At 42.7% G+C, this 21620-nt stretch overlaps 2 protein-coding genes across 2 annotated transcripts in view; both read left to right on the forward strand.

Annotated features, from left to right (window-relative positions):
• The window catches only part of LOC146568759 (alpha-N-acetylgalactosaminide alpha-2,6-sialyltransferase 1-like), a 31481-nt gene extending 14336 nt beyond the window's left edge, over window positions 1-17145 (forward strand). Inside the window, exons 9-10 of the mRNA XM_085285044.1 lie at window positions 457-2757; window positions 17034-17145. Coding sequence (XP_085141170.1) covers window positions 457-489 — 33 coding nt within the window. The 3' untranslated portion in view covers window positions 490-2757; window positions 17034-17145. The remainder of the gene's footprint in view (window positions 1-456; window positions 2758-17033) is intronic.
• Window positions 17146-17329: 184 nt separating this feature from the next.
• LOC146568760 (uncharacterized) lies at window positions 17330-19577 on the forward strand. Its single transcript, XM_085283417.1, has one exon. The coding sequence runs from the start codon at window positions 17365-17367 to the stop codon at window positions 18790-18792; it is 1428 nt and encodes a 475-aa protein (XP_085139543.1). The 5' UTR covers window positions 17330-17364; the 3' UTR covers window positions 18793-19577.
• The last annotated feature ends 2043 nt before the right edge of the window (window positions 19578-21620 follow it).

Raw genomic sequence — 21620 nt, forward strand, 5'->3', positions numbered from 1 at the left:
CTGGCAATTAACTCTAGAATGAGCAAGTCAACTTTCAGGATTTTTCTCACACAGCCCAGATGAATCAGAAATAAGATGAAGAGTCAAAGACACCTTTCATGAAAAAGCACATTTTTGCTCTGCAAGTTAAACAAAAGGTCCGAACCATAGGGATTAATACAGTGCCACCCACCACATGATACTTCCCTTCATGAAACATAAGCGTTTTCACTGTTCTTGGTGTTTTAAATCCAAGAATAACTGGGATGAATCTGATGGATCCCAACCATCATAGCCTTTGCCTCTCTAACTTTGTCCTCAACCTGCCTTCCTCTTATTTTAATAAAAAGACACACACACACACACACACACACACACACACACACACACACACACACACACACACACACACACACACATATATATAATTATAATATATTTGTCCTACTCTTTTCCCCCCCTTTCTGTCTTCCTCAGGTGGATGCATATGGATTTATGACTGACGACTAACTACTATGTTGAGAAAAACATGAGCAAAGTCATTTTTTCTACCTCAACCATGACTACATTTTGGAGAAGAATACATGGAAAGACCTTCATAACAGGAAAGAACTGAGTCAAAAGCAAAGAACTAAAAGCAACACTGACATGATCAAGATTTCTGATTACCAGATTTAAAAAACAACTATGTGTACTTTCCAAAGACTGAGACAATATGTGATGCTCAGTTTTACTCATTATGGTAGCTGGTTTTATTTTTCTGCAACTCCTTTTGTGGTTTTATCAAAAGCAAAAGACGATCGAGCAGTAATATCTCATTAATGATGCAAACTAAACCATCCAAAGCAAAGATGCTATGATTATTATCACTCATGTTATTTTAATGTGCATCTCTGTGGGTAAATTTCCATAGATTAAAATCAAGCATCGACAACAGCTGGGATTGAGTCAAGAGCATTAATGCAGATGAACTCTTTGCCTCTTTTTTTTTTTTTTTTACTATTGGTTTAATTTGGTCACATTGAAGGGTTTTCAGCATAAATGGCCTGTTTTAAGTTATGCCAACATTGTAGTTTAGAAATTAAGTAGGAAACTCTAAAATCTTGTAATCTCTAAAATTTTTTGGACATTCAGATGTGGAGTTGGGGTGGGTTTTGGATCTTTGTCCAAATTCTGCATAACCAAAGTGTGCTTGAGCTCCAGAGCATTCATAGCTATATCACTTATTGGCTCTGACAATCACGTTACCACAACTATGTTTGCCTGTTAATTTTATTGACGTGCTGTGTTAGTAGCTTGTCAGATGTGATGGGACGCAAACCTTCCAAATATTTCTGATTTTCTCTCATCAGTCCAAAAAATATTTTCAAAAAAACTCTTGGGGCTCATCAACATGTTTTTGGCAAATATGTGATGAGGCTTTTTTTTTTGGTCAGCAGTAGTTTTCTTGATTCAGTAGGCAGTAATCGGGCCTTGGTCTGGTTAGTAAATTTGTGGTTAATCAAAGTTAATTCATGATTTAAAAAGCTGGGGCAATTCCTTTTTTACTTGGGACCAGGTAGGTTTGGATATTTTTTCCCCTTTAATAAAATATTTGTATTTAACTTTTGTTAATTTATTCTATTAGCATCTTTGTATAATAATAAAATGTGTTCAATGATCTGAAGTAAGGCTGACAAATATGCAAAAAACAAAATCAGCAAGAGGGCAAATACCTTTTCATAGCACCGCATGCATAGCTGGACTGGCCATCGGGCATACCGGGCATTTGCCTGGTGGGCCGATGGTGATTTTTTTGTTTTTATGGGCCGATGTTTTTTTTGTTTTGTTTTTTCCGTAACGGTATAAACACTGAAAGGTGGTGGATTGGCCAGATGCTGGGAGATGTGTAAAAATAACTCAGTTGTTTGGTGGTGGCTATTGCGGAGCTTCCACAGATTCAGTAACATTAGCAAGTGGTGGAGGCCAGCAGATGCAACACGCTGGCAGGTGGATGACGGAAAGGCAGGAGGAGCAGAGACCCGCAGAGGCGGTGAACTGAACTTCAGGTAAGAAGTTATGACCTGCAGTCTATCTGGGTCAGATATAAACCAAGTTTAGGTGGAGTTTATTTTCGTTATGCTGACTTTTTACAGTCAGTTGCAATAACTCGTACTGCGTACTAGCTAGCATGACGGCGTTTATATACTGCTGGGCAGGTGCTTTGATATTATTGATGTTGAACTTGTTTTATCTTATTTTATTTGTAAGGTTAGTTATTAGAGTTTCCAACTGTTACAGGAAAAATGATTCTATGTTTCTTTACCTTCTTTTAAATGTACAAAGATGCCTTTTGTCTGCCCTTTGCCTATGGTTAGATTAGTTTAGAATTATCTTTTTAGACTTTCCCAGCAAAGACATCTTGTTTCTGGGACATATTGTTTTAGATTGTTTTATCTCTCACAGCTTTCTCCCAGCTCTCTGCTGACGAGACTAGCGCCACATATGGAGTTGTTTATTTTATCTGTTTTGTATTTTCTTATCCTGTTCTCACTGTCTTTCCTATAAAAAGTGCCCAGCCTCTGTACACAACATTTCTTGGTCCTTCGGAGCCGGCGCGCCTCCATCGTGTCCCATCTCCGTGACCAGTCCACGTTGCTCGCCTGTCGACAGCTCACATACTAGGTGTGTGATAAAAGACCAAGAGCGTTAAATTCGAGTCTTGGCCAACGTTCTTAGAAAGCGACCCACGGTGGTGGGGCCCGATCGAGGTGGACCAGACCCGGCGACACTGACCAGGTAGATACAGACACACTGACACAATCTTGCGTAAAAGCGCATTTTGAATTCAGGGAATTTAAAATAGCGGAAGTAGCTCGTCGACTGGTAGCTTTGGAAGCTCGTCGACTGGTAGCGTAGCTCGTCGACTGGAAGCTTTGGAAGCTCGTCGACTGGTAGCTTTGGAGCTCTGGGTAGCTCCCCCAGCTGGGTCTAGACTGGGTCTAGGGAGTAAGTAGCTCTGGGAGCTCCCCTTATTATAAGGGTTCCGGTCGCGCGCGTCGAAGCTGTGAATGTGAATGTGTGTGTGTATTGTTTTAATTAACGGAGCAAGCTGAATTTTCACGGTCCAATAAGAGACTGAGCTGCTCCTACTGTGTTTTTCTTTCACTGCTGTTCGCTGAAGTGCTGGTGAGTTGAGAGAACGGTCAAGTTCCGTCTCGTAAAGTTCACACCGCTTTTGGAAATAGTCCGAAAGTAGAAGGGCGTGTGAGCAACCACTCTCATTCCTCATACCAGCGAAGGTGGATAGCAGCTGTGTTGTCAATATACTATAAATAATATAAGTACATGCATGACTAAATAAATAAATAAATAAATAAGTCAGATACACTAAATAATAAAAAATTGGAAAAATGGGGAATGAAACCTCAAAACCTGTTGCCAATAATGGACAGTATACACAAAAGTTCATTAATGACGAACAGTGGATAGAAAATAAATATCCAGGTGCAGGAAAAATCAGCGCAAGGAGATGGCGTAATCCTAAAAAGACGTCATGTCCTGGGTGGGAGGGTACATGCAGCCCCGCAGCTTTAACGCAGCTCAAAGATAGCTTATTAAAAGAAATAAGTGCAACCACAAATCTTAGAAAGAAAGGAAAACGCACAAATGAATTAACTTTCCTAGATGCATGGAAAAAAGAGCAACAGAGACGTGCTGAGAATAGAGAAAAGAGACAGAATAAAAAACAAAAGCAAAGCTGTGAGGTGCCTGAAGCAACGGCTGCAGCCCCTCCCCCCTATGTTACTGCCTCTGCATCAGCTCCCAAGCACACAGAGAAAGATGCAGCTGTGAATAACCCTTACGGTTCAGTGCAGGCAGATTTAGCTAAAATTTCAGTAACACATGCACCCAAAACAGATATAGGGGAAGATCATGTAGGCAGGGACATATGGCCTGACCCCCCAAGCCCCCCAGGAGTATTTCCATTAATAAGTTCACCTAACCCCAGATATGGTCAGCCGACTGGACCTATGGGGCATAGAGACGCCCACCCCACAATTCTTGTGTTTAGACCATGGTCACATGAGGATCGGAAAAATGTTCTTAAAGATGTCCCGCCCCTGCATGACGGTTTTGACATATGGAAGAGTGCAGTTGAAGCAATTAGGACTCAGTGGTTATTTAAACGGTCATGAAATGTACCAGGTACTTCAAGATCTTTTAGGTTTGAAGTTTGGCTCAGTGAAAGGCTCTTTCACTGGGGGGGCAATTAATAATCCTTTAGATTCTTTAGTGATCGGTAACGGGCCACAACCCCTGCGTGCAGGTGACCCTGATTTAGAAGGCCAACTACATAACTTCTATGAACGTGTGAAACTACAGCTGGCCCCCAAGCCAAACTACAATAAAATAGGAGAGGTGAAACAGAAAGAAAATGAAACTGCATCAGACTTTTTAGACCACCTGCGCCCAGTTTTTAGGCAGCATTCAGGTTTAGATTATGCCGATGGCGATGCAACGCCATTCCAGCAGCAGTTAAAAAATGCATTTCTAAATGGCCTGCTCCCACCAATCAGAGCACATGTAGAGAAACATTGGGTCACAATGAACACTGGCAACCTGCCGGATGCCCTGTTACATGCTGAACACGCCACAAAAGTGCACAAACAGAAAAATAAGGCTGACGTCTTCACCATAGATTCAGAGACAGGTTTCCTTGCATTTTCGGGAGGCTATCAGAGGCAGAGAGGGAAGCAAGGCAATCGGCAGCAAGGCCACAAACACCCAAACAGAAACAGCAGATATAACAAAGACAATGCCTGTTTTAACTGTGGGAGAGAAGGTCACTTTGCACGAGATTGCAGGAGTAAGCCACAGACACAAAATAATAGGAGAAACAATGACAGGCAAAACAGTGGCGAATCTATGGAGAACAGCGACATGTGACTAGAAAACACACAAGACATGAACATTGATGAGGGAGGGGAAGTTTTTAACATAGAACAATTGCTATTAGGGTCAGAATACAAACCAATGCTGCTAATTCATGTGAACGGGCAACCAATCCAAATGTTATGTGACACCGGAGCATGTAAAACGGTTTTAAGGCAGCCGCCTAAAAACTTACAGTACTCAAAAGACACATTAGTTGTGAAGTCAGCCACAGGCCACACCACTGTACAACAACTAACTGCCCCGTTAGAACTAATGCATACCGAAAGTGGCCGCAGGTGCTTCATTAAATGCATATATGACCCGTCATGCCCAGTAAACCTACTAGGAAGAGACGCTCTGACAGAACTCAAGATAGGCGTGGTACCGGAAGAGAATGGCATGATTGCTGAATGCATGCTAAATGACAACACACCAGAGCCAGATAGCATTAACACGGCACACAGCAGCAACGTGTGTCTCTCTCAAGGCTACGGTGTCCCACATTATTACTGGACTCTTGAGTTGCCCGAGCTCACAAAGCTACACAATGTGGCCCGCAAATATACACCCCCCACATCCTATTTCCAGAAACCCACTGACTATCACAACACGTTGAGATTTAAACAAACTCCAGGCCCAGACCCACTTTACGATCAGCAAGTGTGGAAGCTAGGACAACAGAGTTTGACTTTACAACACCTGTATGTCACAAAGTCGGGAAATGCAGTGTGCTCAGTGTAAATGACCTCATTAATATTTGGTAAAGTGTTTTGTAAACTTATGAGTGGCTATTATATTGTTGGAGTGAATGCTTTTATTTTGAAAGTCACAGAGCGACAAGGTGCCGTAAATCAAGTGGCGTAAACCATATGGCAGAAGCGCGAGTTTTAATGCACAGAGAGAAGGTGTGCTCTATGGTTAATGGACGGGAATGGGGAAAAAGAACGGCTATTAAGGTGCAACACTGAGTCGAAAGCAGTTTCTTAGCACCTGGTTGATGAGGGAACAAGGTTTGTAACAAAGTTTGTCCTGTAGATATGTATTTTGTTGTTTTACGGAGCATATAGCTGCTGACCGCTACTAAGCATAAAGGCTAAGTTTTCACCCACTAGAGGGCGCTAACGTACCTCGTCATGTTTAGGCAGCGATGCAACGATTTCCCTGTTATATGCAATAATTTACAAGTTTTAGTGTTATTTGTTATGTAAGGTAAGGAGAATTAATTTGTGATTAATGAATAAGTCAAAAGGTTAAAGGTAACACACTGTTTGATTTACTAATAGTCTTTTATTCTGTATGTTGTAGCTCTTACGGTGTGTTCACATACACGGCTGTTTAATAAAAGGATTGTGAACCATCAGTTTGAGAGACCATCTTTTCAACCGGGGATGCTACAGTAAGAGCTTGCCCCCAGCTGAGAAGAGCTCCATCCCACGCTCAGCATCGAGGTCCCAGTTCCACAGCTCCACACAAAGTCTTCTGGGATCTGATGGTCAACTAAATTGCCCCGTCCTCAGCATGGAAGCATCTGAAGAAGAGACAGAGTTTGCGGAGGATCCCAAGGCCAATGAGGAAGAGGAGCCTCCACACTCTGTTCGTCGAAGGAGGCCTACTGAAAAAATGCAAGCGTATCAGGAGGAGGAGGCCCACAAGAAAGAAAAACGGCTTCTCAAAGTTTATGATGAATGGAAAAAACAAGTACGTAAAACACGAGAGCAATTAAAAGGAGACTTAACAAACAATCAAATTGCTTCACTCATGGACATGTTAGAGAATGAAAAGGAGAATGTCATAAAGTTGTATATGGAAATTAGAGAAAACATTACTCCCTCGAGTGGCACAAGGCGACTCATAGACGCATGTGAAGCAGTCACCAGAGACATTATCAAGATTGCTCATGAAAGACTCTCAGGCATAGATGACTATGATAGGGACAAGGTAAAGATACGTCTCCGTGAGCTTCTTGAGCCAGACTATGCTCAGTCCATTTACAGTTCCTCAGTCACGCACTCAAGTAAAAACTCTTCTGCCAGTAAGTCATACTCTGCAATGTCAGTAGTAGCTGTTAAAAGAGCAGAGGCTGCAGCAGAGTTAGCAGCCAAAGAAGCAGAGTATGAGGTGTTATTAGAGGAGGAAAAACAAAAGGAAAAGATTCAGCTTTTAGAAGAAAGGCAAAGAAAGGAGCTCGAATCTCAAAGGCGTGAGCTAGAGAAACTGAAGGCTGAAAAGGAGTTAAAGGCTGCACGAGCTAGACTAAGGACCTATGACACTGAGATAAAGAGTGAAATCAGTGCCTCTGATGTTGACTATAGAAACACTGCTCAGAAAGCCCCCACAGTTTCTAATCTCAGTAAAGTCCCTGACAACAATGTAGTGTCTGCCTCACTTCCACAAACAGATGTCCTCTACTTAGCACAAGCAGTACTGGATAGTGTTGCATTGAACAGACTGCCAGTGCCAGAGCCCTCCACGTTCACAGGTGACCCAATACAATTCATAGAGTGGAAAGCTTCCTTTACTGCTCTCATTGATAAAAGGAACATCTCACCTGCTGACAAACTGCACTACTTAAAGAAATACATAGGAGGTCCAGTTCGACAAACGCTTGATGGCATCTTCTATAGAAACGACAGTGAAGCATACAGAGATGCATGGGAGCGTCTCAACCACAGGTATGGACATCCATTTGTGGTACAGAGGGCTTTCAGAGAAAGACTGGCAAAATGGCCAAAGATCCAAACAAATGACTCCACAGGATTCAGGGCATTTGCTGATTTCATTCAAACATGTCACGAGGCCATGCCCCACATTGAAGGCTTAAGCATTCTCAACGATTGTGAGGAGAACCAAAAACTCGTTCAAAAGTTGCCAAACTGGGCGGCTGCAAGTTGGAATCGTCAGGCCACTCAGTTTATGAAAGAAAGTGGGAAGTTTCCAGGTTTAAAGGACTTTGCCAAGTTCATGTCTTCTGAAGCAGAGATCATGTGCAACCCGATTACATCATTTCAGGCTCTCCACTCTGTAAACTTCACCACAGACACTGGTAAGGGCTGCCAAAAGGACAAAAGGCCCACCTCTAGTGTTCTCCATACCCAGGCGATAACTGAGACTGAAAATAAAGGTCCAAATGTTAAGGCCCCATGCATGTTCTGTCAAAACAACGGACATAAACTTCACAGTTGTCCACAGTTCAATGGAATATTGCTTGAGGAACGAAGGAAATATATAAAGGAGAAAAAACTCTGTTATGGTTGTCTTAAACCCGGACACAGCGCAAAGAACTGTAATTACAGACTTGTATGTGAAGTGTGTAAGAAAAAACATCCTACCTGTCTGCACGACTTCAACTATAACAATGATAAATCAGCCTCAAACCAGCCACAAACTCAGATCAGCACAGAACAGGCTGCAACCACCCTGTCTCTGAATGCAGAAGCCAGTGAACAGTGCGTGAGCACCTCCATGATTCTACCAGTATGGGTTTCTTCAGAGCAACATCCAGGTACAGAAAGGCTTGTTTATGCCCTCCTAGACACGCAAAGTGACACCGTGTTCATTGACCAAGATGTGTCTAATAACCTCCAAGCTAAGGCTACCCCAATAAGGTTGAAGCTCACTACACTGCTTGGTAAGGATGTTGTTGTGCCAAGCGAACGCATCTCAGGTCTCAAGGTAAGAGGCTATAACTCCTCAGAAATGATTGAACTCCCTCCCGCTTACACTAAAGAATGTATACCAGTTAACCGCTCTCACATTCCTACCTGTGAAACGGCAAGGCGGTGGAATCATCTCAAGGAAATAAGGAACGAGATTCCTCCACAGCTAGAATGTGAAGTCGGCCTTTTAATTGGCTACAGTTGCTCTAAGGCATTAGCTCCAAAGCAGGTAATCTTAGGAGGCGAGAACGAACCCTATGCAGTTCGCACAGCATTGGGCTGGAGTATTGTAGGCCCGACATCATCTTATGGTGACTCTTCTAGCATGTCTACTGTGTGTCACAGAGTTGCAGTTAAGGAGCTTCCCCTAGTGACTCCAGCTGATGTAATCAAGGTCCTTGAGTCTGACTTTAAGGATAACGACAAGGATAACAAGTCAGTGTCTCAAGATGACATTCTCTTTCTCAACATGTTAAAGGAAGGCATTTACAAAAACACTGAAGGACATTATGAAATGCCACTTCCATTTAAGGAGAGACCCCTCCTACCAGACAATAAGCAAATGGCCACTGTGCGGCTTCAAAGCCTCAAAACCAAACTGTCAAAAGACCAAAGGTACAAGGAACAGTATATAAAGTTCATGAGTGAAATATTGGAAAGGGGTGATGCAGAGGAAGTGCAGAATGAAGCTAAAGAAGGAGAAAGATGGTATATTCCTCACCACGGGATATATCACCCCCAAAAACCAGACAAACTCAGAGTAGTGTTTGACGCCTCCGCAAAATACAGAGGTACCAGTCTTAATGATCATTTGCTGTCAGGCCCAGATTTGCTGAATAGCCTTAATGGTGTTCTCATCAGGTTTAGAAGGCATCAAGTTGCATTATTATGTGACATTGAAAAAATGTTCCACCAATTTCACGTGTATGAAGCAGACAGAGACTATTTAAGATTTTTATGGTGGAAAAATGGCGCAATGAACACTGAGCCCCAAGAGTTTCGGATGAAGGTGCACCTTTTCGGTGCTACGTCCTCACCAGGGTGTGCAAATTATGGATTAAAGTATCTTGCTAAAGAAAACGAGACACAATTTCCTCTTGCATCTCAATTTATAATGAAGGATTTCTATGTGGACGATGGTGTGACGAGCACTCCAAGTGTCAAAGAAGCAATACAGCTCGCTCAGGAGGCTCAGACACTCTGTGCGTCAGGTGGCCTCAGACTACACAAGTTTGTAAGTAATGACAAAACTGTGTTAGAAAGCATTCCAGCATCTGAACGTGCCTCCCCACAGCAAGCATGTGACCTGGCGTTTAATGACTCTAAACTTGAAAGAGCACTAGGCATTCACTGGCACATTGGCTCAGACACACTCAGGTTTCGTTTTCACCCCAATGTTCAACCTGCCACAAGGCGTGGCATCCTATCTATGGTTGCATCCCTTTATGACCCATTGGGATTCATCTCTCCTTTTGTACTAACAGGCAAAAGAGTGCTTCAAGAGACATGCAAACAAGGCACAGGCTGGGATGATCCCCTTCCAAGCGAATTAAGGCCAATGTGGGATAACTGGAACAGTGACTTGAAGAACTTAGAGAAAATCGTAATACCACGCTGTTATGTCCCTAAAGACTTTGGCCCAATTGTAAAAACAGAGTTGCATCACTTTTCTGATGCAAGTTCATACGGCTATGGTCAGTGTTCGTACTTAAGACATGTAAACAAAGATGATAAAGTGCATTGTGCTTTAGTCACAGCAAAGACCAGAGTTGCTCCCATCAAGGTAACAACAATACCAAGACTCGAACTGACCGCTGCTGTTGTCTCCATTACTAGTTCAGAGGATAAGGCTCAACAGCTCTCCCCAGCAGTGGAGATATGTCCCTTCTGAGGAAAATCCTGCAGACATTGCCTCTAGAGGTTCAGGTGCAAGTGAGCTCATCATATCCAACTGGTTCAAAGGGCCACAGCTTCTATGGGAAAAGGAAATACCTCCACCTGCTGACATCGACATGAACATACCACTTGGAGACCCAGAGGTTAAGAAGGTGCAGGCACTGAACACGCTCAAAACAGAGAAAAAAGGTTTATCAGACAAGTTAACAAAGTTTTCCTCATGGTACAAAGCCACCCAAGCCATAGCTCGACTCATTCGCTGTGCCAAGGGAGACAAAACAACAGGCCACAGTACAGTACAAGAAAGACAAAATGCACAATGTGTTATTCTAAGAGACACACAAGCAAGTGAATATGCAGAGGAGATAAGGTTGCTAAAGAACGGGAAACCACTTCCACACAAAAGTAAACTGTTTCAAATGGACACTTTTCTTGATACTGATGGACTCCTTAAGGTGGGAGGAAGACTTAAAGATGCTTCATTCTCCTCAATACTGAAACACCCAGTGATAGTTCCAAAAGGTCACCATGTCACTCAACTAATAATAGATCATTTCCACAGTAAGGTGCAGCACCAAGGGAAAGGTTTTACAATCAATGAGATCAGAGTGAATGGATTTTGGATTCCAGGCATCAACAAGGCCGTAGCAAATTTTATACACCACTGTGTGAAGTGTCGCAAACTCAGAAGAGGCACAGAGGAACAAAAGATGTCTGATCTCCCAACGCAGCGCTTAGATCCATCTCCACCCTTTACATTCTGTGGAATGGACTGTTTTGGTCCTTTTCTAACCAAACAAGCTCGCAAAGAGCACAAGCGTTATGGACTTCTTTTTACATGCCTTTGCTGCAGAGCAGTGCACATAGAAATGTTGGACAACATGACTACAGACGCCTTTATCAATGCGCTCCGCTGTTTTATAGCCATAAGAGGAGCAGTCAGTGAGATTAGATGCGATCAAGGAAGCAACTTTGTCGGAGCCAAAAATGAGCTACAAGAAGCTTTAAAACAAGTGGACTCCAATCGCATTACCACATTTCTTGCAGAGAAGCAGTGTGACTTCAAAATGCACACTCCTCATTCAAGCCATACAGGAGGTGTATGGGAAAGACAAATCAGGACAGTTCGAAACATTCTGCGCTTCACAATTTCACTTTCATCTGGCAGAATGGATGACGCATCGTTAAGGACATTCTTTTATGAGGCAATGGCGATTGTCAACAGCAGGCCTCTAACGGTGGACAACCTAAGTGACCCAAGCAGCCCAGAGCCCTTGACGCCAAATCACCTGCTTACTATGAAATCAAAGATATCCCTGCCCCCTCCAGGCACATTCATCAAAGAGGATATTTACGCACGTAAAAGGTGGCGGCAGGTGCAGTACTTATCAGAACAGTTTTGGTCACGTTGGAAAAGGGAGTATCTATCCAACATCGCAACAAGACAGAAATGGCACACTCCAAGGAGAAACTTGAAAGTTGGAGATGTTGTCATGGAGAAGATGGATGATCTACCCCGCAATGAATGGAGATTAGCACGTGTAGTGGACACAGTAACTGACAAAGACGGACTTGTAAGAAAAGTAAGGATTTGCTTCGGAGAAAGGAAGACTGAGAAGGGACAATGTTCAAGTAAACGTTCTATAGTGGAACGCCCAGTGCAGAAACTGGTTTTGCTATTAGAGACTGTTTAACTGTATTCTAAAGTTTAAGGTTCAATGGAACTATGTGTTATCATACAGTTTAATGGTTACGGGTCATTTCTTCATTAGGAAATCATTATCGCTTCAGTTAATTCCCAGTTAAGCTCTTAATGATTTGGTGGGAGTGTAAATGACCTCATTAATATTTGGTAAAGTGTTTTGTAAACTTATGAGTGGCTATTATATTGTTGGAGTGAATGCTTTTATTTTGAAAGTCACAGAGCGACAAGGTGCCGTAAATCAAGTGGCGTAAACCATATGGCAGAAGCGCGAGTTTTAATGCACAGAGAGAAGGTGTGCTCTATGGTTAATGGACGGGAATGGGGAAAAAGAACGGCTATTAAGGTGCAACACTGAGTCGAAAGCAGTTTCTTAGCACCTGGTTGATGAGGGAACAAGGTTTGTAACAAAGTTTGTCCTGTAGATATGTATTTTGTTGTTTTACGGAGCATATAGCTGCTGACCGCTACTAAGCATAAAGGCTAAGTTTTCACCCACTAGAGGGCGCTAACGTACCTCGTCATGTTTAGGCAGCGATGCAACGATTTCCCTGTTATATGCAATAATTTACAAGTTTTAGTGTTATTTGTTATGTAAGGTAAGGAGAATTAATTTGTGATTAATGAATAAGTCAAAAGGTTAAAGGTAACACACTGTTTGATTTACTAATAGTCTTTTATTCTGTATGTTGTAGCTCTTACGGTGTGTTCACATACACGGCTGTTTAATAAAAGGATTGTGAACCATCAGTTTGAGAGACCATCTTTTCAACCGTTTTCGGGAGGCTATCAGAGGCAGAGAGGGAAGCAAGGCAATCGGCAGCAAGGCCACAAACACCCAAACAGAAACAGCAGATATAACAAAGACAATGCCTGTTTTAACTGTGGGAGAGAAGGTCACTTTGCACGAGATTGCAGGAGTAAGCCACAGACACAAAATAATAGGAGAAACAATGACAGGCAAAACAGTGGCGAATCTATGGAGAACAGCGACATGTGACTAGAAAACACACAAGACATGAACATTGATGAGGGAGGGGAAGTTTTTAACATAGAACAATTGCTATTAGGGTCAGAATACAAACCAATGCTGCTAATTCATGTGAACGGGCAACCAATCCAAATGTTATGTGACACCGGAGCATGTAAAACGGTTTTAAGGCAGCCGCCTAAAAACTTACAGTACTCAAAAGACACATTAGTTGTGAAGTCAGCCACAGGCCACACCACTGTACAACAACTAACTGCCCCGTTAGAACTAATGCATACCGAAAGTGGCCGCAGGTGCTTCATTAAATGCATATATGACCCGTCATGCCCAGTAAACCTACTAGGAAGAGACGCTCTGACAGAACTCAAGATAGGCGTGGTACCGGAAGAGAATGGCATGATTGCTGAATGCATGCTAAATGACAACACACCAGAGCCAGATAGCATTAACACGGCACACAGCAGCAACGTGTGTCTCTCTCAAGGCTACGGTGTCCCACATTATTACTGGACTCTTGAGTTGCCCGAGCTCACAAAGCTACACAATGTGGCCCGCAAATATACACCCCCCACATCCTATTTCCAGAAACCCACTGACTATCACAACACGTTGAGATTTAAACAAACTCCAGGCCCAGACCCACTTTACGATCAGCAAGTGTGGAAGCTAGGACAACAGAGTTTGACTTTACAACACCTGTATGTCACAAAGTCGGGAAATGCAGTGTGCTCAGTAATCCAATCAGCAGCCGTGAAGGCTTTGAACCGCATGCCTAAGCCACACGTGTCTGTAGCGCATAACTATCATTCAGACTGGAAGGATTTAGGAAATGTGTTAGCCAGGGTTGAAGCAGACACTTATGAAAAAACGGAAGACACTCATGAAGGCTGGCTGCAAGGCCGCCGGACAGGGTGTTTCCGATACACACTGGGTTGGTTGGTCACAGTCAGGCCTGCTGTACACCTAACCGATGTCGCTGAAACACACGCACAACTGACTGAATGACACCAGGCAGCACTAGCTCAGCTGCCTAAAACTCTCTGGTCTACAGGCCCTGCTGATGTAGGCCTTATAAAAAATGCAGATGAAGTAAGAGTAAAACCTCTCTCAAAACACAGACCACTGATATCTCAATACCCACTCACTACTGAGGCTAGACATGGCATTCGCCCAGTGATAGCAGACATGGAGAAGGCAGGAATTTTAATAAAAACAAAGACAGCCACCTGTAACACTCCTATCTTTCCTGTTAAAAAAGCTACCGCGGGTGCATACCGTCTAGTACATGACCTGAGAGCTATAAACGAAGTGACTGAACAAATCCCACCTGTGGTTGCTAATCCACACACTATTTTAAATCAGGTCACACCGAACGAACAGTGGTTCTCAGTAATCGACCTTTCAAACGCCTTTTTCTCAGTTCCACTACATCCAGACTCACAGCCATTGTTTGGCTTCACCTTTGAGGGTCAGAGGTACACATACACTCGTTTGCCCCAGGGTTTTCAGAATAGCCCAACCCTCTATGCAGAAGCACTAAAGAAGTCAATGTCTAGCTGTAAGCTCCCACAGTTAGGTCAATACTTGCTGTATGTAGATGACATTTTAATAACCGGTCACACACAGCAGGCGTGCAAAGACAACACACTTGCTGTGCTACAGCATTTGGCTGAACAGGGCCACAAAGTCTCACAACACAAACTGCAGCTGTGGAGTGATAACATTACATATCTCGGACACACACTCACAGGCCAGGGCAAAACACTGCTGGGAACCAGAAAGCTGGCAGTGCAAAACACACCCAAACCTAAAACAAAACAACAGATGATGAGTTTTTTAGGTTTGTGTAATTTCTGTAGAGCTTGGATTCCAGAGTATGCACTAACAGTTCAGCCACTGCAAGACATGATTTATGGCAAAAACCTCGCTTTGCGCGACACAATAACGTGGACGGTAGAGGCAGACACAGCATTTACTAACCTAAAGGTGGCTTTACAAACAAATGTAGTCCTGGCCCTGCCTGATTATGACAAGCCTTTCGTGCTGCATGTTGATGGGGGGGCCGGCTACATGAAGGCAGTTCTGACACAGGCTTTTGGTGACAAACAGCGCCCTCTAGCATTCTACTCGTGTAAGTTAGACGCTGTAGTTTCGGGCCTGCCGACTTGCGTCCAAAGCTGTGCAGCAGCCACAGAAGCAGTAAAGAAGTCAGCAGACATTGTCTTAGGGCACAAACTAGTTGTCAAGGTCCCGCATGCTGTCACATCTATACTGCTGCAAGCCAATCTCTCTTACCTGACTCATGCCAGACAGCTATCGTATGTAGGCATTTTACTATCACAGTCTCACATCACACTGGAAAAATGTGGCACACTGAATCCAGGGACTCTAGTGAGCACACCAGCTGATGGAGATGTGCACAACTGCCATGCAGAATTAGACAAAGACACCAAACCCCGCCCTGACATCCATGCTGAGCCACAAGCTGGTTTTACTGATGTCTTTGTGGACGGATCAGCCTCTAAAGACAACACAGGCCGAAATTGTGTAGGTTACGCAGTAACCACAGACAGTAGAATAATAGAAGCAAAACCACTTTCTTCTTCATATTCTGCACAGAGCGCTGAGCTGATAGCTGTTATTCGTGCATGTGAAATACACAAAGATAAACAAATAAACGTTTATACAGACAGCCAGTATGTTTTCTCTGCTGTGCATCATTTTGCAAAGCTCTGGCAAAACAGAGGAATGATTACATCAACCGGTAAACCAGTCCAGCATGCCAGCCTCTTACAACGCCTGCCGACTGTAATAAATTTACCACAACAACTCGCATTGTGTAAATGTGCAGCACACAAAACTGATGGCTCTTTTATTACTACAGGCAACAATTTTGCTGACAGAGCAGCAAAACAGGCGGCACAAAAGACAAACATGACATTGATGGCAGTAAACACACATCACATTCCACTGGATGTGTTGCAAAGTGAACAAAAAGCAGCAAGCACAGCAGAGCAGGCAAAATGGCTAAAACACGGTGCAGTTCTGACAAACGATTTAATGATGTGTTATGGCAAGCCAGTGTTGCCAAAATCGCTCCACAAGATGGCGGCATTAGTGACTCATGGCTGTACGCATTTGTCATCGGGGGGAATGACCTGTATTGTCAACTCTCATTTCTACACTGTAAATTTTGAAACTTCAGCAAAACAATTTGTCAGAACGTGCATGACGTGTCAAAAATATAATGCTCAGGGTAACCTGCGACCAAAAAGAGGCCGTTTTCCAACTCCGCCTCACCCTTTCCACACAATTCATATGGATTTTATTGAGCTAAGCGAATGTCAAGGGTCGAAATACGCCCTAGTGGTTATAGATGTGTTCTCAAAGTGGCCGGAAATCTATCCAGTGAAAAAGGCAGATGCAATTTCAGTAGCAAAATGCCTGTGCAATCACTTCATACCCACATATGGCATTCCAGCTTTGATACGATCAGACAACGGCACTCATTTTGTAAATGATGTCATCACTAAGGTCTCTGAAGCACTCGGTTTCAGCATAAAACACCACTGTGCTTATCACCCTCAGAGCGCAGGCCTTGTAGAGAGAACTAACGGCACTATAAAACAAAGGCTCAGGAAATGCATGGCAGAAACAGGAAGGCCGTGGCCTGAATGTTTGGGTTTAGTGAAAATGTGGATGCGCTTAACACAAGGCTCCCATAAACTAACTCCATTTGAAATCATTCATGGCAGGCCGTTCCCACTGCCCATCACCAGTCAACCAATAGACAAAGCAATCAGAGAAAACACATTAGCAGAGTGGATGTCTAAGCTGTTAGAAAACAAAGAGATCATTGTACATAATCAACAACCTGATGATGTTTCTCCAGTGTCTTGCAGACTAAAGCCCGGTGACTGGGTTCTGATCAAGGTGCTCCAAAGGAAAAACTGGAGCACACCCAGGTGGGAGGGGCCATACCAAGTCCTCCTCACTACACCGACCACTTGCAAAATTGCGGAACGACCATCCTGGATCCATCAGAGTCACTGCAGGCGAGTCAGTGAAGCCATCTAAACACAGCTGACAGCAGGCTTGCCCACTTGTTGTGATCTCGCCCGGTGGAGGGGTCAGCTTTCCTGGCCGGGGGGTCTACTCGCGACAGGAGGGTGTGTCCTGTCGTCATGAGATGGTGGCTCTTAACAACTGCAGCGGCCCTGACCATGGCCGGGCTCCTCACCTTTGCTTCCGTGAGGGACAACAAGTCACGCTATATGGAGAAAAGGCAGACACTGTATGACAAAGGAAAGTACACCAAGTTTCCCCATGGCTACGCCACTAACTTCTGGTGGCAGTTTATGAACACTACAGCTCACTTGAATAATAAAACTGACTGCTATGCATGTACCCATATGCCCCTATCCTCACAGACGTCTGGCCTGTGGCCGTACAGCATACCTGAAGATCGCAGTTGGTGCCTGTTGGGCCTGGCAACACATCCAGGCTACGGTACTCTTTGGTCCAAAGCCAACTACAGCATCCCAGCGAAAGCAACCTGGAGGTCATCATCACCCACAAATGTGAACTGTTCCGGACAGACCTACCTACTGACCTGGCCCCAAGTCTCAGACCCGCTGCCTGATGTAATTCTACTGAACAAACTGAACGCATCACAACTGCCAGTATGTGTGATGAACAATGGATCGCGGGCAGTGGGGGAGCTGCCTACTCACCTATGTAAGTACATATACACTTTCTGCCCACCAAGGAACGAGAGGAAGTGTATGGCCTGTTCAATCAACGCCACCTGTGCCAGTAACACGACGCTGATGAGCCTCAACTGTCGCTCCGACTACAGCTACCGAATGCCACTACAAACAAAGACTCAGTACCAGACAGGATGTGCACGGACGGCACCCAGCAGTAGAGGAACCAGAGTTTTGGCTGACTGGTACTTCCTATGTGGCAATAAGGCTTATCTGTCACTCCCTGAAGGTTGGGGGGGTCTGTGCGCCCTGGTGCAATTATCAGATCACGTCTTCTTCATGCAAAGTGTTGCACATCACCCAAGCAGCCGACAGAGACGTGAAGTGGACATCGCCTCACCCAATTCTTTCGGCATTACAGTGGACACTGGAGTGCCGGGAGAGTTTCGCATCTGGGGAGGAGGAGTGAAATTCTTACAGAGCTTGATCCCCGGCATTGGAGTTGCCGAGGTGCGGGATCATGTGGAAATCAACCGATATGCTCTGCTACGACACATCAACTTGACTAAGACCCTGGGAACCGCCTTAGCAGGAGAACAGCAGGCCATCAGAACGATGGTGCTGCAGAACAGACTGACACTAGACCTGCTAACAGCATCACAAGGAGGAGTTTGCAAGCTGATCGGGGAAACATGTTGCACTTTTATCCCTGATGGATACAAAGCTGGAGGAGACATTTATGAAGCTTTGCAGAATTTGACCGCTCTGCAAAAATATGTCACTGACCACACACCTGGAGCAGCTACAGCACAAGGCTGGCTGGACTGGCTGTTCAGCGGTTCATGGCTGGCTGCTGTAGCAAAGCCATTTTTCCTTCTAGGTCTCATCATGATAGCACTGCTCATATTAGTGTTGTGTGTGTTTTCTCATCCTTTTATTTTTTGAAGTTTTCATTTTAAATATAAAGTTTTCATCCTTTATTTGTTGTAGTTTTCATTTTAAATATAAGGTTTTCATCCTTTTATTTTTTGTAGTTTTCGTTTTAAATATAAGGTTTTCATCATTTTAAATATAAGGTTTTTATCCTTTATTTTTTGTAGTTTAGTTTTATTATTTTTTCTTGTTTATTCCACTTGTTATTTCATTTATGATTTTCTTTTTTTCTTTTTATTATTTTCTTTTGTTTTATTCTTTAGACCAAATGACTTCCATTTCTGCTATGCTGACATTTTGAAAATTAAAAATTGCTAAAGATGCTTAATAAATAACCTTTACAGACAATTGTTGTATACATTTAAAATAAGTTAAAACAGGAGGGAATATGTTACAGGAAAAATGATTCTATGTTTCTTTACCTTCTTTTAAATGTACAAAGATGCCTTTTGTCTGCCCTTTGCCTATGGTTAGATTAGTTTAGAATTATCTTTTTAGACTTTCCCAGCAAAGACATCTTGTTTCTGGGACATATTGTTTTAGATTGTTTTATCTCTCACAGCTTTCTCCCAGCTCTCTGCTGACGAGACTAGCGCCACATATGGAGTTGTTTATTTTATCTGTTTTGTATTTTCTTATCCTGTTCTCACTGTCTTTCCTATAAAAAGTGCCCAGCCTCTGTACACGTTGTGAGTTGTTCTTAGCAGCTCACCCGTGTACACGTTTGATAAAGAAAGTAACTTTGTCTCATTGTGTCTTTATTTCTCCTGGGTTTTTTACAGAGTTTTCCCCCAACACCAACCCTCCTGTAAAAAAACGGAATCGTCTGGTATTCAGAGAAAATATCACGCGTTTCGTATTGAGCTGAAAAGGAGCAGTTTGTCTCGAACTTCAGCTACAATGAAAAAGACACAAAGCTGGAGTTTTTCTGTGTCTTTGCTGCACAGCTGCCTCTTCTTCTCTCATTCTCTCCCCTCTCTCTCCTGTTGCTACTTCAATCATGAAACTGATCAATGATCAGCTGATCGTCTCTCTTGTTTGTTTATCGCTCACTCTGTGCCAGAAAGAGGAAACCAGCGGATGTCGCGCTAAACAACAGCAGCACGTTTAAGCTTGATCAGCTGTTGTTAGAATTTATGTAATATCACTTTCTAGTATCAGCTGATGTTTGCTGGAGCCACAGCTGCAAAAGCAGCTGGTCATGATGTCGGTTTGGTTATCTGGTGAGAGGGAAACATGAAGATGAAACCAGGAGATGTCCTTACTGAATCATCAGAGCTGAACAGGTGATGGAGAAACAGGTTTACCTTTTAGGTGACATAAATGAGTTGAAGGGAAGTTATGAACTGTTTCTGACAAATAACACCAGGATCCTTTTCTAAGTAGCTGACAGCTGGTAACTGTGCAGGGGCGGATCTAGCAAAGTTTTGCCAGGGGCCCAGGTAGGGCATTAACAGGGAGAGGGGGCACAAAGAAATATTTTCTTATTCTCATTTAAAATGTCTCGCTTTTAACAAATAATTATCTGAATCTTACAACAAACGTTTTCATCTGATGTAAAATATATAGAAATCCATTATTGTACATAGTAATTTATTTTATGGTCCCATCATAATTTCTTCAGAAGTAGTGTACTGTATTGTATAAGATGCCAGTATTTTCCCACATTTTCTAGATACTGTACCAGTACTGTGTGTAAAATGCCATCAAAAAGTCAATTAAGTTTTATTCTTTCTCACCTGTCTTTCTGTCTCCTTTCACTTTTTAAAGGTTGCCATGTTAGAAAAAATATTTTGCCCTGCCATGCTGTTTGTTGATGTGGCAAATGAATGGTTTATGAAAATATATCTAAATCTGTCATCAGTATTCAGTAATGATCATGTCTCACCTCTAGTCTTCTCTGTCTTAATTTCAGGTTTTCACCATGTGTTGTAGATAGTTCAGGAGGTTAACTCGACCAAGCAGTCTACTTTCGGGTACTGTTTAGAATACCAGAATAGGGAGGATGGTGTAGGTTTAAGTTTATTAGACTGATACATATATATCAACAAGACAGTGTACATCACTGTGACAACAGCGTTTGTTTTCATTCAAAGGCTTTATGGTTTTTCCTATAATACCTGGTGGGCCGGTCTCTAGTCAAAATGCCCGGGCCGATTTTTTGTCCCAGTCCAGCCCTGACTGCATGTATTGCAAAATTGAAACATGGAACTGCACTGACAGTGAAATTAATCTGTTTTAAACTGAAGTGTCAGTATAAATGCTTTCCAGACAAAATGTAAACTTCTAACATTAGCAGAAAATGTAAATGGTGTGAGGTAATCAAATGTATTTTCTTGCATTTGAATACTTCATATTGTTTGGTTACTATTGGTTGCAGATTTTCAGTTTTCATTTATGCTTTTTCAGCTTATATATCAAATATTGACAAAAAAGTAATATGTAATCCAGGTATATCTGTATAATTATTTACGTCTGATGTGTTATTTAGCTTTAAGATAAACGCTGTTAATACCTGTTTGTGACAGCTGTAGTTACAGCTTTTACTTGTGGCACAATATCTTCATGTTGAAACCAAATAGCCAATTATATAGTCCACCCCTGGAAAAAGGCATAATAACAAGATTATATTATTATCCTTTTTTTTATTTGTTTGTTTGTTGGATTTTAGTGGTTGACTTTGCTTTTATAGTCAATTTAAATTTCTAGAGGTTTAATGGAGAAATAAGCTGTGATTTTATTGTGGTGGTTTGTTTTAATGTTACAGTTTTTCTCTGTTATTTTATTTTCTTAATTAGTTCAAAAGTTGTATCTTCCAGAAAATTTATTTTTTGTGAAAC

This window comes from Mchenga conophoros, linkage group LG8 (genome assembly GCF_057382185.1).
Source record: "Mchenga conophoros isolate Kocher_MC1m ecotype Shallow Benthic linkage group LG8, M_conophoros_male_GT1.1, whole genome shotgun sequence".
NCBI lineage: Eukaryota > Metazoa > Chordata > Actinopteri > Cichliformes > Cichlidae > Mchenga > Mchenga conophoros.